The sequence below is a fragment of the Malurus melanocephalus genome, unplaced genomic scaffold (genome assembly GCF_030028575.1).
Source record: "Malurus melanocephalus ecotype Western Australia unplaced genomic scaffold, MMel_1.1 scaffold_550, whole genome shotgun sequence".
Taxonomy (NCBI): Eukaryota; Metazoa; Chordata; class Aves; order Passeriformes; family Maluridae; genus Malurus; species Malurus melanocephalus.
The window spans coordinates 43839-67220 of NW_026623782.1; the positions used below are offsets into that span (position 1 = coordinate 43839).

The following is a 23382-nucleotide window of genomic DNA, read 5'->3' on the forward strand; positions in this document are numbered from 1 at the left end:
GAACACCCTGCACTGAACACCCTGGCTTCCCCACATCAGAAATGAAATCCAACCTGCAACCCTGAGAACTTCCCTGGTGTTTTATATCAAGTGATCATACGCTACAAAGGTACTACGAAATATTGAACAGCTTAAAAATGCAATCATAGTGCTGTGGGGGAAAGCAAGGGAAGTGGCAACTTGCTGAGGAAAGAAGGAAAAATCCCTGATATAAAGAAAATCTCGGGACCTAAAATATGAATGAATATTTGCACGAATCCCATGCTTCCAACAGGATCCATAAAGTGAGCTATGGCACTGAACATGGAACAAGTCATTAGCACACAGCAACACATCACAACACAGAATTGTGCAAACAATGAACTTCAATTTACTTCAAACCATTGCAGTWCCCTTGACTAAGCACTGAAAATTGCTGGCATGAATAGTTATAAAATGAGATTTAATTACGGGAAAAGAAAGAAAAGCCATCCTAATGCTTCATTACCTTGCACATAGGAAAAGAAGTTTTTCCTTTATACGTAAAAAGGGACAGTAAGGGTCAATAAAACAGCTACTTACTGGTGTGCAGTATTCCACCATGGGATAGTGCATTTTGTGACCTTTTGCAACACGGCCAGAGAAGAAGCAACTTTGGCAGATGTCATAGTTAAAGTGCTTTAAACTTCTGTACCTAAAAGATGATAAAAAATGTCATGGCTTCAGAGCTTTGTATGTGACTGCTTCATATCAGCACATCAAGTTTTCTGTGTTAATAAATTCTCTTCTGTGAGATGTCACACGGTGTGCAATGCCTAGCAATGCTCCTCTGCCCTGAGGTACTGCTGCCTCAGACGTTTGTTGAAGATCTCAATTTTWAAAAAAAATTCTAATATTGGGCAACAGTGAAGATTTGTAGACATTCACTCACCTTTAACATATGAAAGACACTACTACACTTTTTATTTCTCTCACACTAACTTCAGATCTTTTGCTCTTCATACTGATTCCTAAAACAGAATGTCCTGAGGGAGGAAAATTCCGGAAAGTAATGCCCTCTCAGTAACTCACTCTGGCAAMCCCCTAGTGTCCTTCCTAGCACCTCTATAAAAACAATTTTCCTGTAGAGCATTCCACCCATGCAAAACTCCAAATGCACTTTTGGGCCATTATTTAATCTCATCAGCTCTATGAGGCAGCTAACTGTTGTATCTGCAGCGCTGAAGTGGTTGAAAGAGCCGGAGGCATAAGGGTTGTCTTGTTCCAAATACATGAAGCAGCTCAGCCACAACGACCTCAAAAGAACATTGTTTTACATTAACTGGGTGCACAGTATTAGTTTTCTAAAAGCCTTCCAATACAGTATCTTTTTGTCAAGTCTGTACACGGGGTTTCAATGACTTGCAAAGACAGAGAAAAAAATCTGTGACAGACAGATTCTACTATCATGATAATAGATTTGTTATATAAATTTAAGAGACAGATGAGATCAGTCAAGTAAAATTAGACACAAACACAGAGCTCCAGTGTCCGCTTCCCGAGTTCTCAGTGCTTACAACAGACTATCCATTCACTTGCCATCCTTTGATTTTTCCAAAGGCTGCGTTTTTCAATTCCACCTACTTGTCTTTGGCTGGTTTATACAAAACCGTGTAAGTAATACCGTAGTTCATAAACCATATCTGGGAATGGGAAAATTAAGACTTTGTGGATGTGCTGAATTATTCACATCCAATCCACAGCTCTTCTTCAGTAATATTTATCACTTTCCAGTTAAGATACTCATGGGGTAAAAAAGCATAAGGAAAAGAACTTAGATGATTAGAGCCACAGCCTCAGATTCAAAACAAAGCATTACATACCTCCATTATTTCCCCCATTTCCCACTGCCTGTGAAAGTGTAGMAGAAAGCACTGTTCCACTACATGCATAAAAGCAATATTCATACACTCCCAGGTTAGGGCAAAATGATGGTTTTTTTCTGTAGYAATGCTTGGGTTTTAGAAGCAAAATTACAGAAAGCTCTTTGTAAACAACATGATAACATAGAAGGAGAAATGCCAATGGTAAAAGAAGACTGTATGCAGTAAGGGCAGAAACCATACAAAGCAGCTATTGCGAAGGAAAGTGATAAAACAAGTCTAGGCATAATTGAAAGTGAGTRTTTACTTAGCCCTTAAGTGGCTTCTCAACAGGCACACCAACACACAGCCATTTTACAGCACAGTGACTTATTCATTGCCATAGTAACCACGGTGTYAATCCAGATGTTTAAATAGACCAGCAACATTTCCCCCACTCCAGGTTAATGTTCCACCAACATTCTTTCGCTGAGAAATGCACACRTAGCTTTTACATGCCTGAGAATTTTCAAGGCACTTCCCTGCTTTGTACTATGACAGAAAGCAATTCAGTAGGATCCAATTCAGAAAATGCAACTGCAGAGGACACACTGAATGTAAGGCAAATTGTKTTAGTTGTGCAATCCAACAATGCTTTGGTTGAGGCATGGAAAGACTGGGAGACAGAGGAAGGGACCATATCTTAACTGAGAGATGATTATTGTCCTCTTCAAGTCTCACATCACTATACCCAGGCTAGGTGTCATTCTCCCTCATGTCCCCATCACAATTATTTTTTCCAAGAACAAAAGGCATGAATCAGGCAGAGCTCTTGATCCACCAAGCAGTAGCACACATGGCTGAAAGGGAGAGAGTCTGTACCTGAATCCAATAATGGGGCACTCCTTACAGATGTTACACTTGGCCTGGTGCTTGGCGGTCTCAGCAGCAGCCACCCTGTGCAGGACAGGCAGCCACACCATGGACTGTGGTTCCAGCCTCATCCAGTCCAGGAAAAGAGCTGCTTCAATCTCTGGTTTGTTGTTGGCCTGCAACACAAGGGGAAAAATGACAGGGGCTGAGCATAAGTGATCTATGTATCTACTTACCAGCTAATTAACAGTCCAAGCTGTTTGCTTCCTGTCAACTCCACATCTCTTCTCAGAATATACTCCTGCTTTTCCCCAGTCCAACTAGTCATTAAAAAAAAATAAAATAAAAATAAAAAATCCCCACAATCCTGCCGTCAAGCCAGGAGCTGAAAATTACTATTAATATTTCAAATCTCTCTTTCTCTTATTCCCTGTTACAATAGACAGCACTACCATGTACTTTGTCAAAGAGAAAATCATCCACTTACAGGATCACCTTTGATGCCTGATCTCACATTCTCTGTCTCTCTTATCTGARTCTGCATAGCACTGCTTCTCACCTATTTTAAAAACTGTTATCCAAGCCCTAAAAATTGCATGTCTTTTGATCAAAATTCCTTTCTCCTTAACATCCTTCATTATCACACTGACCTTTCTTCATAATGYACATGTAAGGAAATCATTCAAATCCCTCTCAAGCCTTTTGTTGAACATGTAAACCCTCTGCCTCCTTAAATGCCTCAAACACCCTCTTTTCATCAGACCTTCTCTAAATTTTCTGTTCACTGACTGCAAATAAAATACAGTTCCGTCCCACAAAATATAAACCTCATATTCCCTGACATCCCACACTCATCTCTTTGCCAACAGCAGAGGAGCCCATGAACACTTCTCAGCAAACCAAATACCTGCTGCCTTCCCATCCCATCCCATCCTAAGCAGTGCAACATTTCAGGTATCTCTTCCATGGTAACTTCAAAGCAKCTCAGTCAGAGCCAAATCCCATTGTGCCAGACACTGTGCACACCCCAAAAATGATACATCATCCCTGCCCAGAGCACCCACAGTATGGAACAAGAAAACAGAGACAAAAACCACAAGGCACAGGAGACAATAGGGATTTCTGTGCACGGGTAGAGGTCACACTGTACCACCAGGCAAAGAAGAATGCAGAACAAAGGCAAGGAGCATCAGAAGGGATTTAAGGGAAAACAGTGGAATGATGGAGTCAAGTGTTTACAGGAAACAGCTCTGCATCATGCAGGGTGTCACGAAACCTGCACAAAACTGGTTATCTGAGAAYCTGGAAGATGGTTTCAGAGCTGAAAGGAAGGTATTGGATCAGGTGGAAACCTCGAGGGGCTCTGGTGGGGAGGGTGGGAGAGGGGAGGATGTGTCCACACAGGGAACAGCCCAAGTGATGAAGAGGAATAACATCCTGCTCTGTTTCTCTAAACCAGCACTACATGCTTATTCCAATTCCTCGAGACATTTCCTTCCATGCTACCCACAGCAACAGCATATTTATGGTCTGAATATATTTAAATTCTCTGTTTTCCCTTTTCACTAGGCTTTCAAATACAGCTCTCTATGGGCCAGTCTTTTATATTTTAAACTTCACAAGGCAGACTGTCTTCCTTTGTGGTTCCAAACCTATTTGAAGCATTTAAATAAATAATAGGCATTAATGTATCATGTACATGGACCAAGATGAATAGGGGATTGAGTGCTGGGGATTTTTATGCTTGCTCTCAGTTACTTTTCCAGTTTCTCATGAAATCTGAGTTTCATATAACCGAGCTAAAATCTGATTCCACTAAAAATGCTAACAATGAATTTCAAGAAAAAAAATCACAACTCATCTGCAGGAAAAAGAGCTACAGGGAAAACCAATTAGTTGTAATTTTGTTCTGGTTTTTTTTTTTTTTTTTTTTTTTTTTTTTTTTTTTTTTTTTAATCTAACACTGTTTATAACCTTGACAAACAAATCAACTTACCGATACTCGAAAGCTAAGAAAAATGCAGGCTCCTAGACAGAAACTCACAAAAAAAGATGTAGAATACAAACCCCTGTAATATGGCCTGAAYAACACACTGCATTAAAACTGACTTAAAATTCTAATGCAATACTTCAGCTCATTAKAAACAAAGAATCTTGGTCAGAGCTTGCTTCCTGAGATGCCAGTTTGGGAAACCATCTAGCAACTCCTATGACCACATTTGGGATCTATATACAGGGCTTCTAGTATAGTAAAAATATCCTTTTTTGGATGTTTGGGGTAAAAATATCAAACCACAACATATCAACAATTATTCAGATAAAGTCCTTCATAATTTGATATTCACCAAAGGATTATATTAAATGGAATACACACTGAAACACTTCTGAAGACTTCTGCATTAAACTCTCCTTCTCTGATTTTCATGTAGCTACAGAATTTAGGAAGCACCTCCCCACAAAATAAAAAGAGAAAATCAAAAGCACAATAAAGTCCAGCCAACACTGGCAACAGAATTTTTTCAGAAGAGTGAATACTGCCTTCTGCCACAGYACATCAGTGAATTCAGTCGAATTAAATTAATTCTAGAACCCCTAAGTGAAAGGCATGTTTATAAAATATGATCATCTCTATTTTTCAGCTAGAAGGCARGGCAATAAAGGGGCAGAGGAGAGGCTTTCTGTGGCTCACTCAAGGATCCAGCTTCAGCCAGCAACTACACTGGAAAACCATTACCCTGCCTAGTAGAGTACACTTTCTATACAGAAGTCCTCTAAGGCTCAAAGAAAAAAAAAATTAAGAGGATCTCTTTAATATACCATTCCTAATAGAAAAACATGAGGTGTACGGAAATGCTGCAGTGCAAGCTGCAGTCAGAATAAGAATGAGCCGCTCAAAGCGCTGCTCTCCACTTGTAGCTGCTTTAAATTTGCAGGGAAAATGCTGCGGCAATGAAAGACTTTCTGTAACACCCAAAGATCTATTTTAATTTTGCAGTCACTGTCAATTGCCAGCAGTCCCAATAGCTGCCTACCCAGAGCTCCGTATGGCGGCTGTACAAAACCTGTGCTCAGAGAGATTAGGTGCATTAAAATGTATCAGAACTGGTTCTGAATTATATTACATGAAGATTTAAAGCCACGTGGAGAAAAGCTGGTCAGGGTCAGACAGCATAGGACAGACAGTTCTCGWCTGCTCTCCGAGCTGCTATGACAATTTTTTTAATAATCTCTAAATCCGGCGAGGCAGCAGCTGAAGATTTAACATATGGGAAAAAGGCTGAATTCATACAGTTCATATCTGAACCAACAAGATCAAGCTGTAAAGAATATTAATGGCTCTTCTCTTGAACACATTTCTGTGCAAGTCCCAATTTTTATGGTAATAACAGAGTGAATCATGAAGTAAAATTCATTAAGTCCTTTCCAGCTTACAAGTAACAATTTGTTATGGAGGACATTCAAATTCATTATGTTCCAGACATCTGTTTTTCAGTATTTATTTAGCAGAAACAATGGGGGAATAGGAAGTTGGGTGGTGCTAACATCTTTATGCAATACTTGGGAGATGGGTTTTTTGTTCTTCCCTCCCTCTTCCTCCAGTGAGTAGCTGAAAAAATATCCTACGCTATATTAACTTTATCTGTCCATAATAGAAAATAAGCTCCAAAATACAGTTGGGATTTAAAATGAACAATGTGCTATGTTTTTCAACCGAGTCAGATAAYACAGCAGAAATCTCTGATAACATTTCTGATTAGCTATATTCTGTTTATGTGCAGTGTAGGAAATTGACCGGAAATAAATTAACATTGTTAATTTAATGGTGTTTTTYACCTCGGGTGGAAAGCTTTACATTAGCAAATATTGTTTTGGACAAACCAAACGAAGGGATGGGATTCTTACGAGTTGTTAAAGTTTAAAAATGMAGAGCAGCCAGTAACAGCAACCCTGTCTCCCCGGAGTTAGACCCAACCCTGTTCAACCTTGTCTTCCACTCCTGCATTACACTTGATTACATCGACTACAACAATCATGGTGTTGCGGAAAAGAATAATAAAATAAAATAACATGAACCCAGAAGTGAATTAGTATAGTTTTATATCATCCACACTTGAACAAACCATCTTCCTGATCCCCATCCCCTAAACCATTTTAAAATAGCTCTTGAAAGCAGTTCACTTGTAAGACTCTTCAAGACTGCCTCTGAAGTCAGGCACAGGTTCACAAAATCCTGCTGAAATAAAACCAGAATTGCTGATTTATGACATTTAAAGCACAGCATCTTGAGGGAGGATTTGCTAGTTCCCTTTGGCCAGCTCTCTCTTGCCAGAGCCAGAAGCAGTAGAAATACCCTATGAATAGAAACAAGGGCTGCCTGAATCTCTTCAAAGAGATCAACTCCCTCAACAGTAACACTGCACTTGCAAGTTATTTTCATACAGACATGTATATAACTATATATAGTTATCTGTAAACAGTATTGGTATTCCTTAACTGCTCAAAAAATAAAAGCAATAAACAATACCTCAAGAAAGAACTATCCAACCAATTCAAATCACAATATTTATGGTCAAAGCCACTATCAGGGTCCTGGCCCAGGATTTGTAATACCYGAATGCCACCTAAAAGGACTAACAGATTTATTCCGGATTTTATTTGCCAGAGTAAATTCACCAGATTTGGCATAATTCAGTGGTTTTAGAAAGCAGGCTGATCTTGCCATTGATGAAGTACAAATCTAGTAATGATGACTATACAACACAGAATATTAAAATACCTCACTTCCTCAAAGYGAACCAAAACAAGGTTTAAAATACATGCACGAGCTAACTGCACATACTTTACTACTCCTTAGCTTCATCTGTTCTACTTTTTAAGATCACATACTCTAATKCAAATATATCCTTGAAAGAAAGCATACTTAAAGCAGTTTATAACCAARAACCAACTATCCCATATTTTACTGAGAAATGGCAAGGGACATTTTCATCTCAGCTGCACTCTGCTATCTCATCACTTTTCTTCAAAGTGCCAATGTCACAGTAACTCTTCCAAGGCAGTGATRTGAATTCCTAGGTCCTGTTTACACTATATGAGAAAAGAATATTAGTAATTTTCCAATGTGATTAAAACTGTGTGTCCTTCAGTCCATATCATTTCCCTATCCTGTTTACTTAAAATACATACCCTTCACAGAACTAAAAGGAAAGTTCTTTGAAACTGCAGCAACACTGAATTCACTCAATTTTTCATGGATCTATAGATTGCTTTGATGCATTCTGAGCTTCAGCAGAACTATAAGACTTCAAGTGTATTGGTCATTGGATTAAGCTCTTTGCCCTCTACACTTAAAAGTATTTTTTCTTTAAAATATCAAAGCAGAAATTACACACCCCTGCCCCAAATAGGAAAGATGACTCCCGTGATATCCTTCTCCTCCCAACAGCTTCCACCAGCACCTTCTTGCAAATGAAGAAAACTACAGAAAACACAAGGCAGTGCTTGGGGAGTGAAAAGTAGCAGGACTGAGCAGCAGCCTCGGGAGAAGGGGACCCAATTCAGAAGCAGAGGTCTGCAGCAGGCAAGGCAGCTGCCAACAGCAGGGCTGGGCTCCTCCCTCCCCAAACCACATTCCCAAGGACTCACTTCTCAAAAAGCAGGAGAGATTTCCCCTGTTATCACTGGGAACAGTAAACATCCCCTTTTTTTCTGCTGCTGTGCAGACAGACAAGGCCGTTGCCAGGGCACCTAACCTAAGGGAGCTGGGAGAACCATTCCTGAAGCACACWATTGTTGAGACTCTGATATGGCTGCAATTATATTGCTGGCTTATCATCACCAGAAAGAAGGAAGAAAAAAAGGAAAGAAATAAACAAAACTTAAAAAAAGCGTTCCTCACCGTGGGTGTACAAAGAAAGACCTAAATTAGTTTCCATGCAGTAATGTAAACTATGAACTCCCACAATATTCTTAAAAAATTAATTATCTCCAGTAAAAGGAGGCTGCTGGGAGCAGCAGTACTCCCTGTTAATCCAGCTTTTCCRGGCTCTCTGTTTCCTAGGCTGCTCCATGTTCCCCTCCACCAGCACTTCTGTGCTGTGGATCCWGGTGCCCACCATCCTACACTGAAAGGATATCTCTGTGTTCCCCTTTTCCCCTTCTCAAGGAAAGTTCATATTTCTTTYCCCATCTCCATTCCTGGCTGCTGTTTTTTTTTTTGGTTTTTTTTCCCCATGCCTCATTCTACCCACCCTGTTTTCTTCATCACTATTATTTCTACTCCTGTTTTTATTGTCATTCCCTAAGGGTCRTCCTTATTTTTCCACTCCTTAATTCCTTCTCCCTCACCTCCATTAGGGCTTTCCCTATGTTTGTATTTCTGCTCCTCTCTCCCTAGGCCTCTATCTAACTTATTCTTCTATTACCCCTCTTCAGATAACCCTTCCTCCCCGTTTCTGGCCCTCCTAAAAGATCATCTATTCCACTGCAGCCCAGGTTGGAAACCCCTTTGATTTTAAGAGTTAAAATGAAGCTTCATCCAGAGTAAAAAGAGAGGATGATACTTCTCYTATTTCAGGTAAGAAGGAAACCTATTTTTCAGTGCAGGTAGGAGAAGGTTTTCTGTTATTCTGATTTATGAGCATGCCAAAGGTTGTGTCCAGCTGTGCTTGGGCTGTTCCTAGAAATGCCAGCAGCTGGATGTGGTACAGTGTTCAGCCTGCTAGCATGTCTTCACTTCTAATGACAATGCTGCTAACTTATTTTATTAAAATACAGTTACTCACAAAATCACAGAATCACAGAAAAAGCTGATTTGGAAGGAACCCACAAGAATCATCAAGTCCAACTCCCAGYCCTGCTAAAGACCATCCCCAAAAGTCTTCCTCCTACTTAAAAAAAGGGGGATTTGGTATGTTTAATCACTATGTTTTTTCTTGTTTTATTCGTAGTATAAACACACAGAATGGCAGTCCCCTTTTAAAAAAACCTATGATTTTGCTGGATTCTGAGSTCACTTTCCTTATCAGTTTTTCAACAGTGTTYTTAAGTGCTGTTGACATTCACTTGGGARAACAAGAGAATCTGGTGAGTCCTAATTTCTGAGGAAGGTCATTTGCACAAAATTTTGATCATGGATTTGCTGCAGCAGCATTTTGTGYTGGTGTCACTCGAAAGCCCAGTGTGGAAGTCAAGGCTTGAAAGCACCAGTAGGGTGCTTTCACTGCTATCATGAAAGCAAATGTCCCATCACAACTAAAGTTTGTGATGATTTTAGAATTGGATTCTTTTCATAGTCATCGTGTGCAAGCAGTCTACTTCCAAGCATTAATATTCATTGAAAACACTTGCTGTGTTTTGCTTACTACAGAAATGAAACTACTACACAATGAAACTTGAGCAGCAGGCAAAAAAGCAAACAACTCCCCTCTTCCCCAACCAAACAAAAAAATCCCTCAGGGACAGTGAAGAGATGGGAAAAGAGCTTTCTTCCATTGTAATGTAGAAGATGYATTTAGAGTTAATCACAGACCATACATTACCTCCCCTCCTCTACCTTTTCATTAAGCAGCTGTCTTCATCTCATGCATTCTGCTGGTAGTTATCATAAGGATGAATAATTCCCTTAACTCTCTTCCTCCCCAGATTAAATAATTTACAAGTTTGAAAAAGAGCCTCCAGTTTGCTGTATATTCCACAACAGACAGGACAGGAATACTTTCAGTACTCTTTAACAAAAAAGCAGCATTTTTCATTCAAGGAGTGGAAAGAGCTCATCGAGCACTCCTCACCCTTAGACAGCACTGCAGGCAGTAGCCTACTCTCCCATGGCACCTGGCTGTCACTGGCATGTACATACCCAAAATTCAGATTAACCACTGCTGTTCACCTCCATGGCAGCAATGAACWGTTATCTACTGCTGGCAACAGAGAACTGCAAAACCAGGAGCTGCCACAACACAGACTTAAAACTATTTGCAGGATCCAGTTCCAACAGAAGCCCCTGCTGACAATTACCTGCTGCCTGAGCTAATTCAAATACACCTCATAAAGGAACAGTTTAATACATCGATGGCCACTGCCAATACATGACCCACAGTACCCTAACCCTCATCCCACATTTTCAATCCTGCTCAGAAGTACAGGCGAGCTCAAGAYAAAATACAGATTGGAAAATTGACAGCGAGCAAAACAAGAACTTACAAACTGGAAGCAGCTTCTGACACTGGGCTCGATGTTGCTGCCCCCGAAGGAGGCCACCTCCCCCAGCTGCCGGGGGATCTGGATGGAGTCGTGCAGCAGCAGCCCCAGCCGGCGCTGGTCACAGAAACCAGTGGAACTGGCCACTTGTTTGAACAGGTCTGGAGGAAGGAGAAGGACACCAGAGGTCAAGCATGGCTACCAGGGTGTGGCAAGTAGCCCAGATCTGCATCATTTCCAAGGCTCGCAGGTGCAGTCAACAGCCTTAGTGGACATGAACACAAATACATCTTTTCCCATAAACACTGGGTTTTTTTTCTGTCAAATATGAGTCTAGTGATCATTTTTAATAACATTACTGGCTTGTTCCTGGGAAGAAAGGCCACTCTAACACAGCACCTGTGGCATTACTAATGATAAACGCTGTGACATTGTAACACAGCTAACTAAACAGCAGGATCTTTGAGCCACAACACAGGCATCTTGAAAAKAATGTTTAATGGTAAAATAATTTCATACAACACAAAGCACCTTTTCAAGTCTAAGCAATCAACATACAACTGAGAGAATCCATTTCTCTTCCAGCTGACTTAAAATGATAAACAAGAGCTCCCTAGTTTCAATACACCATGATCTTTTAATTCAAGAGAATTTCTAAAATAAAAGAAAAAAATTACAGTACAACAGAACCTGTCATCCATCAGAAATTTTAATATCATATTAGTTTTTTGCTTTTGAAGTGAAATGTCACTTGAAGCCATGTTCTGTTACTGCATCATTCTGGAAAAGAGTTCTTGTAGGACAGAGGTATTATCCCTTCATAAGCTCATTTAATTTGGTGGGAATTAGTTATACTATGTATATGTTGAGGAGGTAATAGAATTCATAATAAAAAGAAAAACAGGCTAGCATTAACTGAAATATTTGGCAACATCTCTGTTGACAACACATTACCTGAATAAATTCTTCTTACTTTTCAAACAGTTTAAAAACAAAGAGATCAAAAAAAGACTAGAATAAAATAATGCTCTTTTTTTATGGAGTCACTTTAATATTTCACCCAACACCAGGGACACAATTATAAAGGTGCTTCAGCACTGCTCAAGATAAMTTTCCTAGCACTGCTTTGACACCTGTTTTCTTCCAAAAGAATAAAGAACAGAGAGAGGAAGGATTATTTTTTAATTACATGAATTTCACTCTTGCAAAGTCTAGTTTTATAACGAGTAATTCTGGGATGAATCCTTCTATCACCTCTGCAAAGCTGAAGACTTGTGCTCTAGCACAACCAACTCTGCTCTGCTGCACAAATGAGACAAAAAATGTTAAGGGGTGCAAGCAATTGCACCCTTGCAGTGATACTAATGACAACTGCCCTATGACCTCAGCATGGATGGCAAAGCCAGACCACAGCATGACAGACACAATTCCTTCCTCTCCCACAGCTATTGAGCTCTCMATTTCCCCATCATTAAAACTTTAAGTGCCCTCAGCAAGGTTATAGGACACTTASAGGTTATGCATTACTGTGCACACACAGTGCAGGAGAATCTAAAATGTGAATAAATGCTTTTCTTTATAGCTGTGATAATCTTCAGTGAAATATCATTTTGAAAAATATCTGTACTGAGTAATTTTCTTAAAAGATTTTCTGAATACTTTTTTCATAACACCCACATGAAACATCTAGAAATCTAAACTGTGACATTCATTGTGATTGGCCTAAAATGTGATCCAATTACACCTAGTCATGCACAGACCCCACTGTTGGTACTGTCTGTTTTCTCTTTCAGCTTGCATTAGCACAGCATCAAATGGTAACAATTGATGAAGAATTAGTGTTGGGTCAAATCCTAAAGACTGGATTTTCAGTGGTATTTTTAAGTTCACAAATGAGTGATAYCAGTTAATTCAACAAGAAAGTTATTCCTGAGAACTACATTTATCAGTGTTCTTTTCTGGATCCTAGTCTCATTAATGAACTGATTCATTAGTCAGGTAAAACTAAGACTGCAAGTGGATTTTTTTCAAGTATTTCCTCTCTTAAATATGCAAAATTTGCACACCTTTAATATTAATTTATTTATTAGCAACTATACTTAAACACAATGTACATAATAAGACTGACCACAATGTGGGAATCATTAAAAAAAGCTAACATATTTGAAAATAGTGTAATGCAAGTGTAGAGATGCATTTTTGTGTGTAAAGGTACGCTAAACCAGTGGTCTCCAAAGGGGTKCTTGTGCCTCAGGGATTGTTGAAGACAATCCATTAGAGTGCAGCAAAGAAATAATTTTTGTACAGTTAATAGATTGAACTGAAACTTTCCAAGTATTTTTTATTTAATCTTTATCATATCCTTTCTAATTTTTTACTTTTGATATGCTTTATAATGTCGACCAAATATTAGTACAGTGGCACATATACATAATTTATAAATAGATATACATCTATTGGAAGTGCATGCTCGAAGTTTTTTTTACTGAGAGAGGTGTGATCAAAAAGGTTTAGCAACCACTCTGCTAAATTACCTAAAACTACAGAGAATAAATAASTTAAAAGTACAAGGTGAAACAAATTACCACACTTTGCATCTGCAATTTCTAAAATAGTGCCTTTGTGTGCTATTCAAATGTTTATTCAWTAAATAAACAAGATTAATAAAACAGGAATACAAACAGGAATACAAACATAAGGAAACCCCAAAATAATTATATCAACTTACATCTATATTTATCTTCCAGGTGTGCTTTACAAAGGGATACAACACCAGTTTTGAAAGATAAGACACGGATCCTTCCTGTTCGACCCCTAATGGAAAAGAAACATTGGCTGGTAATATAATCCATTCATGTCATAATTTGTTTACTATAACCAAGTTCACTGCAGTACTGTAGTCTTCATGAATTAAGTCTCACAGAAAGCACGTGAGCTGGATGGTTATTTGGTAAGGCAGAAATGAAAAATAAARCACTGCTGTGGCTTCACAGGCTTAGCTGAACTGGATTGTGCTGTTGTATCAATTCTACCAGAAATGGTCTTGATCAGAAATAATTACTCATCTCCTTTTTATGAAAAAAAGTGAGTAAAGTGTCTTTACCCTATGCTTATTTGAACAGGCTTCTCTATGAACTGCTGCTGAGCAATTCTCAGAGGAGATGAGGTCCCTGACAGAACAGCAAATCAGCCCTTTTGCCAGAAACAATATAGCTTTACTTTCACCAGAAATGCAATGTCGCAGTCATTTTTAGAAAGTCTTTGCTTACTGTCTGTCAGCCCTGCCCTGACTTGTCTGAAAWGGCAACAGGGAGCCAAGCACGAAAAAGCAGCCTCTGCCAGCAGTGTGCTACGACACAGACACTTGTAATATGTTCAGGTGGATGATAAAACTCGCCTACAAATCATGGCAAGGCTGTCAGGCTGTTATGCCATTAACACCTTGGTGTGATTTCTGAGCTCCTCCTCGMAGTGCTCAAAGCTCTCCTGTGCAGTGCCAAGGGGCTGGGACACTCCCAGTCAGCCCCTGTTGCCTGTCAGCCTCCCCCTCACACTCACTCCTGCCTTGTAACGTGCCCACGCTACTACTTTTGCTTTTTAATGTGACAGTGAGAACAACACCCTCCTCTGAGCTGCCGGCGACGCAGTGACAAACCTTCACATCTTCTCTGTCATCTGCTTTAACTCAATTGACTTCCAGTTGCTGGCTTCACCCCCAGACTTTTGTTTCTGAGAGCATTTCAAATATGTAACATCCATTGCAAATGAAGACGTACACAAAACAGGGAGCTAATGCCTCAACTCAACATTTTTGAAGCAGAGCCTTATCAACAGCTCTGAAGCATCACCATTAAGGCCACGACTAAGAATAAGGTAAATCATGCAGAGGCAGGCCATGGCAGTGCATCAGGCTGCACCACAGGTAAAGATGCAGGTTGTCTTTTTAATCCTATGAAAGAGCTGAGGAGCCAGCAGTGCTCATTTAGCCACACATTTCCCCTGCAAACCCTCTAAAAGGGACAGACCAGAAACCAGAGGTTTCTGCAAATTTAGAATTTGCAACCTTTTATTAAAAAAACGYGCATTTTTCATCACAAGTAAGCATTTGTAGTTTACCTATGCTTTCCACACTCTGGTCCTCTTACTCCTCTCCCTCARATCTTTTCCAAATTAATTATCATCTGTGCCCTGAGAAACTCCTCCTGATGAATACCAGGCTCATGCAAATTATACAAGAGAAGAATATAGAATGATGATTGCTCTGCAAGGCAATTAAATTGAAACTTGTACAAATCATGAGTTGTTCAGTTCAYTCTCCTCTCCTCCCAAGTCAAACCAATAATTTAGCATGCTACTGCAAATGAGCATGAGTGACTGATCAATTAAAAGAAATCCGAAACGTGCTGCATTTGCAGAGCCGTGCCCATAATTAGATCAGTCATTGACTGTGAATTTGATTAATATCTTTACAAATGACAGTTTTCAATTATAAGAAAAGTAAAGATTCATACATTTAATTAAATGTCTCCKGTAGCGCTGTGCACTCCGGTTGATCTCTGCCTATTAAGTTTACAATGAAAACTAAACAAATGTAACCCCAAGGTCACCTCTCTTACTAGTGTAATTCAAACYTGAATTTTGGTAAAATAGCTACAAGCTTTCCTCACACATAAAACACCTCTGTGTTTCATTGTGCCCTGCAACATGCAGCTCCCCAGCATAGGTAGGGAATTGCCTAGAGGCAGGTAATTAGAATTTCTAATGTACTTGCAGCTCAGTGCAACTTAAAGAAAACTAGACTGGATGTGGCAAATCTGAACTGGACAGTTCATCTTAGGAGCAGCCTTGGAATGACCTTTAGTCCCCTCTGTCTCTAATGTGACTGATATAAATTAATATCACAGCATATCTTTTTTTGTTTTCACTAACTGGGACTCTTCATCTGTATGTTATTTATGGTTGATGGTAACTCAGAAATGGATCACTGTTCTGTGAAAGCCAAAGCAGATTAAAGAAATAAAACCCTGGCTCCTGAATGAATATAGCCCCATTCCATAGTACTGGTATCCTGCAAGAAATATAATGTAATCTGGGTAATCCACTTCATAGGATGCTGCAGCTGCTGCAGAGGATGTCACAAACAACTGGCTTAGCAGAGGTGATCCTGCAGGAAGACAGGATCTGTACAAATCTGTACCTAATTTTTTTGCAGGTGATCACCAAAGCTTCACTGCTGTGATAAGGGGTGGATAGAAGAACAGTGCTATGGCCCTCAAGTATGGTTCAAAATGTCAAATACAGTAATTGTCCCAGGTCTTTCAAATTCTGTAGGTAAATGTTTATTCTGCTACAGTAATGAGCATGTCTGGCTGAAAGTGACTGATAAAAACCTTAAAAACATAAATCAAATACTTTCACTGATTTTTTTTTTTTCTAAATTCACCAAATACAAATATAATGGCTTATTCTAAAATGAGATTACAAACATATGTTGGAATTTGCCTACACGTTATGAACAGCATCACAAACCCATTTAAAAGGAATACCCATACATTTTTGTCAGGTCTGTTGTATATATAATGATGGGTACAATTTTTAAAATCAGTTTGAATTAAGCATTTCTCAAATCTTCTGACTAAGGGTTGTAAGCACATTAGACAAGAGAGGAGCCTCGTCCATCTTTGAAAAAGAATGACAGATTGAAAGCTATAGAAAATGGATGTATTTGAAAAGGTTTAACATCTAGAAGTACAGACTGAAAAGAGTTTATATGGTGTTTACTCTGTTGTTTCTTAATAATTCTCTTGATCTTCTTTATCAAAAAAATAAAAAGCCTTGTAAAGCCATGACCTACTGTGGACATGCAGTCACAGAATTGGTCAGAACTCAAGAACCTGCTTTAAAAGTTCTGTTTTCCAACTCTCTCATTACTTAGCTTAATAAATCCAGAATTGTAAGCTTAACCAAGGGCTGTATTGATTCAGCTAAATGCAGCMATTAAACCATTAGGTTTATTAAACTTTCACTTCAACTACCCCTTTWTTCAGCTCCAAGCCACCCATGTTATAATAAGGCAGACTTCTCCCTCCCCTTCTGCTACTGGGAAAGCTCCTGGAACTTTCCCATGTCCTGAGCTCCCCATACATACGTGTCATAGACATTCAGAAGCCAGTTGAGGCACATGTCCACGCAAAGGGGAACGTTGACCAGGTTATTGTGCTCTTGCTCCAGTCGATCATAAATGGTGGTCAGGCAGTTAATGATCTGCAGAATATCCATTGGCTGGTCATTYTGTTTGAGGTTGTGCTGGTCCAAGGCATCACATGCAGCAGACAGACTCAGGAGATCCACTGTTGGCATAAAAAAATACACCACCATAAAGACTGAAGAGAAAGAGTGGTTGTATTATCCACATCCAAAAAGTAAATAGAGCACTTTACTTGGTTTATGTGCCAACCCAGAAGACATAAAATGTCTTCTGAAAGTCACATGCAAGACTGGTTTCAGAACTCCTACAGAGGCACTGTTATTCAGCTGTGGCCTTAGAGACCAGTGTGAATCTGTTTCAATTTTAGCTGTGAAATACTTATTATGCTCTTGGGTCCTATGGAAATATTACACATAAATTAGCATGCAAGTAAAAATTATGCATTTCATGCTTTATATTCCTACAGATAGAATGGCTAATATTTGATTACTGCATYCACCAAATGTGCTCTCACCATAGCACAGGTCACCAGCTTTCCTGAGATGYGTTGCCCATTTCTTAGATAAGTCAAGCAATCTTAACTATATTCCACAAGGAATATGCAAACAAATCACAGCTGAACTGTGATTAACCTCTCTGTTACTTTTCCTCTAGTAAGGACAGGGAAAAGAAGGGTCCAGAACCATTAAATAGCCTATTTCAATATTTATTAATTAAATGTATTCATTTTTAATTCTGAAAAGCATTTATATTTATAAATAYCTCTGTGGCATTACATATTAAGACATGTTTAAACTTATCAGTTTTTTGTTACAGACATTTAAAAACTTAATTTTTGTTCCTATTTAAGTCCATTGCATTTTGAACTTCAGATGTCCAGAGATTCTCTGAGAGCTTCAATTTCTCAGCTCTTAACCTCTGCAAACTAATATCACCAAGCAGCATCACACTTAGGGGGACACAAAACTATGGGATGTTTTTTTACAAAGGAAGGCAGGAATAACAACAAAGGGAATCAGAAAAATGAGATGCTTGATGACAATCTTCCAGTTGCCATGTGAAAACCCTTTGTATCTCCTTGCGGTGAATTTCCAGGGTGTGAGCAATGGGGATGTTAAAGCCCAGATGCTGTTACTCCTGCTCATACCATGAACAGCCACAAAGTGCAGCACCATGCAATATGACCCAAGGGAGTAGCATCTGGTCCAAAATTAACTGCCCAAAATCATCCAGGAAATTCTTCACAAAACTGGAAAATTAACTGAACTGCAAGATGAGTTTTTTCTCTCATTTGGATAAAAAAAATGTGCTTTCTTGAGTTCTGGCAAGCAACATCTCTTCATAACATCAAAAAAAAACTCCATAATGTGCAGAGGCTAAATACAGAACACCATACAAGAATTTTTTTAGAACTTGATCCTGTTTAAGGGCCCATTTGGCAAATTCACACTTGAGTATCCTATTTTACCCAGGATGAAACTGCCCCTTTGATGTCCTAGTGGGAGATGAGAAATACTTGAGCTGCCCACAGGGCTGCTTTGCAACGCTGCTTGGCAGGACGCTGGGATTTCATAATTGCCAAAAGAATTTCRGGAGTACACATTTCATTGGAAATCAATAGGGACTTACTTTTGCTACTAAATCCCTTAAGCATTTCAGAAAATTTCATCCTCTCGGCCTAATGTACCTAGTGCTGGAGTGAATAAGGAAACCTTGGAATGCTATCCCTGTTATTACACCAAGAAATTTAACTTAGACTCTATRATTTTGTGCAGGGTTTTATTGGAGTTTTAGTTTTTTTCACATCAGCATATATTTATTAAAATAAAACACTTTGGAATATTATGTTGAACCTACTAGCATAAAAAATACAGCTATTCTAAGGTCAGTGTTATATCCTGCAAAAGCATCAGAACCATTCCTGAGAGTCYCAGAAAGATGTTTTTCTTCTAAGAATTCATTGGTCAAATTGAAAATAGAGCAGAGCCCTCACAACACCTATAACTCCAAGCTTTAGGCTGAACTCTCAGTTCTTCTGAGACTATGAATCAACAGTAATTAAATGAGCCCCTCAGGCATCCGAGTGGCAGTGTAATTATATATGCAGCTACTGCTAAACATGGGTCATTCCACTCTTTGAAAGCTTTTCCCATTAATAAGCAGCATATTYTGAAAAGCCTTTCAGCCCACTCTTCATCAACCTCCTGTCCTATCCCRAAGTCTGTAGCACACGATTAGCCCCTAACAAGCAAAAAGTGCTTGCCAACATGTTCTGCTTTAGGAAACCTCATTTTGTGGGAGAAGATTCTGGCCTTCACCACATTAAGATCCTCCTTCATCTTTTCTGCCAAGAGTTAATAAATGTGTGTGTGGGGTCCCCTCCCAGAACACGGAACTGCACGTTTTTTTTCCTAAAAGCAGATATGGACATCCCATAAATGACCAACTTTCACAAGACAAGCTCCACAGTCAGGTATGTATTGAAGAGCTGAGTATTTGGCACCATAGAGTAATTTGAAAAGTTTTAATTGAAATAAACMCCACCATTTTAWGCTTTGAACTTCTAGTGGGTTCTCWGTCACTCTTTTATACTGTTCTATTTAAAATTCCAGAACTGACTCCAAAATCTGTGTGAACAGTGGCTTCTGGCTTATTTTGAAGTCCAAGTCATTTATATAAATATTTCTTTGGCCTCTAAGGCAATAGAGGAAAGGTTAGGATGTTTTTAACTAGACACTGCCAGATTGCAGGAAAAGGATAAAAGACAACATGGAATAAGTAACCAGCTGAAGGACAGAAGTGACAATTAGCAGGCAGGAGAAAGTACACTCTTGAGGTCACAAACAGAACTTAGAGAAAACTCAACATATGGCTGGTAATAAAAAATATAAATGGTCCTCCCAGAATGCAAGATCATCTCCTCTGTAACCTGCTGCTGTTGGCTGACACATTAAAAAATATGTATTTAATCAAGTCTGCATAAAATTAAGAGCAMTAAAGACCCCTAACAGAAGTTCTTGACTATTTTCTTTTGCTGCATTTCCAAGAAAAGTTTGTGAATACATCTCATTTTATTTGACATCACTATATTCTGATGTGGTTTGCACTTGAAGATCAGATCTTTAAAAGTAGCAAAACAWGAAAGTCATCACGCTTTGATGTGATTATCAAAAGAAAACTGCACATTTAAAAAAACCTGGTGCAATATTTACATGTGGCATGCTCACAGTAATTTTGAAGGCTGAAATGATAGAGCCACACTAGATAACACAACACATAAGTACTTATTTCTTAAGGAYTGCTATTTTCCACATTCTTCATCAGGTTTAATATCCTAGTTTCTTAATGTTCATTAGGCTGATTTATGAACTGAAAAGAACARAAGTTTAAGTATAGTTCCTTTTCTAAAGCTTTTCTATTCTTGCCACTGAGAAATAGACTGTACCTGTACTTCTGCAGGACTTCTATTAAATACACATTTTTAGAGTATTCCTCAGTAGACAAAATTGCTGTTTTCTATGAAGTTTGCAGAAAAGAAGATATATNAAAAATATATATATATATATATATATATATATATATATATATATATATATATATACAGATATAGATACACATATATATATATACCTAAAAATTCCTGCTATTTCAAAACTGAAATGAAAAGTAAGAGCTGAAAGCAGCACCTACTGCAAGTGGGATTTTGGCTGTGTGTAGGAGCCTTGAAACCCAGCACTGTGCTCTAACTCTACTATTGCCAAAATGCAAAAAAAGAATTTTGTAATGAGTTGAGGGTTTAAAAAAAAATCTAATTAAACTGAGTTCACGAGCGACACTGAAATGATAGAATACACAAATACAATGATGGTGTCTCCAGGCAAAAATATTTGTAAGAACAAAGCCTGCTAACCAAATTCCTTAAATACTTCTCCTTAGATACAAGTATGAAGAATGTGCTACAGTAATCAGTGTAAGTGCCACTGCATTTCTCTGAGAGCATCAATTCTCTGAGAGCATCAATTCTCTGACAATCTACCTAAATGTAACTTCAAGAGATGAACGGACTTCAGCTTGCTCAGCTGGACAGGGGAGGGAAAATACACTGAAATGCTCAAGGGGTTGAGATAAGGATAGGGAGAGATCACTCACGAGTTACTGTAACAGTCAAAACAGACCCAACTTGGGAGAATCAACTGAATTTATTATTAATCAAATCRGAGGTGGATAATGAGTAATAAATCTTAAATCTTTTAACACATCCCCCAGCCTCTCCCTTCTTCCCAGGGTGAACTTCACTCCCAAATTCTCTACCTCTCTGCTGCAGGGAATGGGGGATGCAGTCAGTTCATCACATATTGTTTCTGCTGCTGCTTCCTCATCAGTGGGAGGATTCATCACACTCTTCCCCTGCTCCAGTGTGCAGTCTCCCACGGGAGACAGTCCTCTACAAACTACTCCAACGCAAGCTCTTCCTACTGGCTGCAGTTCTTCACAAACTGCTCCGGAGTGGGTCCCTCCCACAGGATGCAGTCCTTCAGGAACAGACAGTGCTGCCAGCAAACCTGCTCCAGCGTAGGCTCCTCTCCAAGAGTTCACAATTCCTGCCAAGAGCCTGCTCTGGCGTGGGTTTCACATGGGTCACAGCCTCCTGCAGGCACCCACCTGCTCTGGCAGGGCGTCCTGCACGGGCTGCAGGATCTTTGCTCCACTGTGCAGCTCTATGCAGCAGGGGCACAGCTGCCTCACCATGGTCTCCTCCATATGCTGCAGAGGAATCTCTGCTCTGGCRCCTSGAGCATGTCMTCCCCCTCCTTCTGCACTGACCCTGGTGCCTGCAGAGTTGTTTCTCTCACATATTTTCCCTCCTCYTTCCCAGCTGCTGCTGTGCAGCGGATTTTCTCCTGCACTCTTCTCAAAAACATTACCCCACAGGCACTCCCACTGATGGACTTGGCCCTGGCCAGCAGGTCTGTCTAGGAGCTGGCTGCCACTGGCTCTGTCACAGGGTAAATTTCTAGCAGTTTCTTAGAGAAACCACCCCTGGAGACACCTGCTACCAAAACCTGGTCATACAAACCCAATACAGAAGTCCAAAATAAATCCAGAATTATTTAATTTAATAGGAATCAATTATTGAAAAATACCGGAAAGACCACAAATTTATCAGTCACAGCCAGCACAGGTTTGTGAGGGAACAGTACTGCTCAACAAATTTAATTTCCTTTTATGACACARTAACCCACYGGCCAAGGTAAGCCAGTTCACATAATCTTTTTTGGATTTCAGTAAAGCTTTCAATAGTGTCTCTCYCAGGATCCTTCTGGACAAAGTGTCCAGCCCACAGCTGGATAAACACACCGTGTGATGAGCGAGCAGCTGACTCATGGGCTGGGCACAGAGGGTGACAGTGAATGGGGTGACGTCAGACCTGTGACCTGGCACTCAGGGGGTTCTACCGGGCTCCATCCTCATCCCTGTGCTCTTCACCATCTTCATAAACAACTTGGATGCAGAACTGGGATTGTAGGTAAGTTCATAGTTGATACTAAACTGGGAGGAGCTGTCGAGTCCCTACAAGGCAGGGAGGCCCTGCAGAGAGGCCTTGACAAATCAAGTCCCGCTCTGCTCTGGGCTGGGGCGGCCTCACCTCCAGTGCTGGGGGCAGCTTTGGGTGCCACAATATAAAAATGCCATGGAGCTGTTGCAGAGTGTCCAAAGGAGGCCCTGAGGATGGGGAAGGCGTTGAGGGGAAGCCGTGTGAGGAGCGGCTGAGGGCACTGGGGCTGTTGAGCCTGGAGGAGACTGAGGGGAGCCCTCAGTGCAGTCACAGCTTCCTTGTGAGGGGAGAGGAGGGGCAGGCACTGATCTCTGCTCTGGGGGACAGYGACAGCACTGAGGGAACGGATGAGGATGTGTCAGGAGAGGTTTGGGTTGGGTATCAGGAAAAGGTTCTTCCCCCAGAGGGTGTCTGGGCACTGGAACAGCTCCCCAGGGCAGGGCTCACATCACAAAGCCTGGCAGAGTTCAAGAAGCGTTTAGACAATGCTCTCAAGCACATGGGGTGATTCTTGGGTGTCCTGACCAGGGCCAGGAGTGGGTCTTGGATGACACTTGTGAGTTTGTCCCAATTCAGAATATTCTGTGATTCTAACACAGATAAWATGGGATGCAAAATTTTCCTCTTTCAGTCATAAAAACCTGTTACAAGCTAAACTTATACACTGACAGCTAGTTAATTCCAAAAATGTTGCTTCCTTCAGTACTGAACTGATTATGAATACT

General features: G+C 39.9%; 1 protein-coding gene across 3 annotated transcripts in view; it reads right to left on the reverse strand.

Annotated features, from left to right (window-relative positions):
- The window catches only part of LOC130583047 (dystrophin-like), a 382130-nt gene that overhangs the window by 41224 nt on the left and 317524 nt on the right, over positions 1 to 23382 (reverse strand). For all 3 annotated transcript variants that reach the window (XM_057382115.1, XM_057382114.1, XM_057382113.1), the window contains 5 exons: positions 17041 to 17242; positions 13621 to 13706; positions 10896 to 11053; positions 2703 to 2869; positions 562 to 673 (listed from right to left, as the gene is read on the reverse strand). In XM_057382115.1, coding sequence (XP_057238098.1) covers positions 562 to 673; positions 2703 to 2869; positions 10896 to 11053; positions 13621 to 13706; positions 17041 to 17242 — 725 coding nt within the window. The remainder of the gene's footprint in view (positions 1 to 561; positions 674 to 2702; positions 2870 to 10895; positions 11054 to 13620; positions 13707 to 17040; positions 17243 to 23382) is intronic.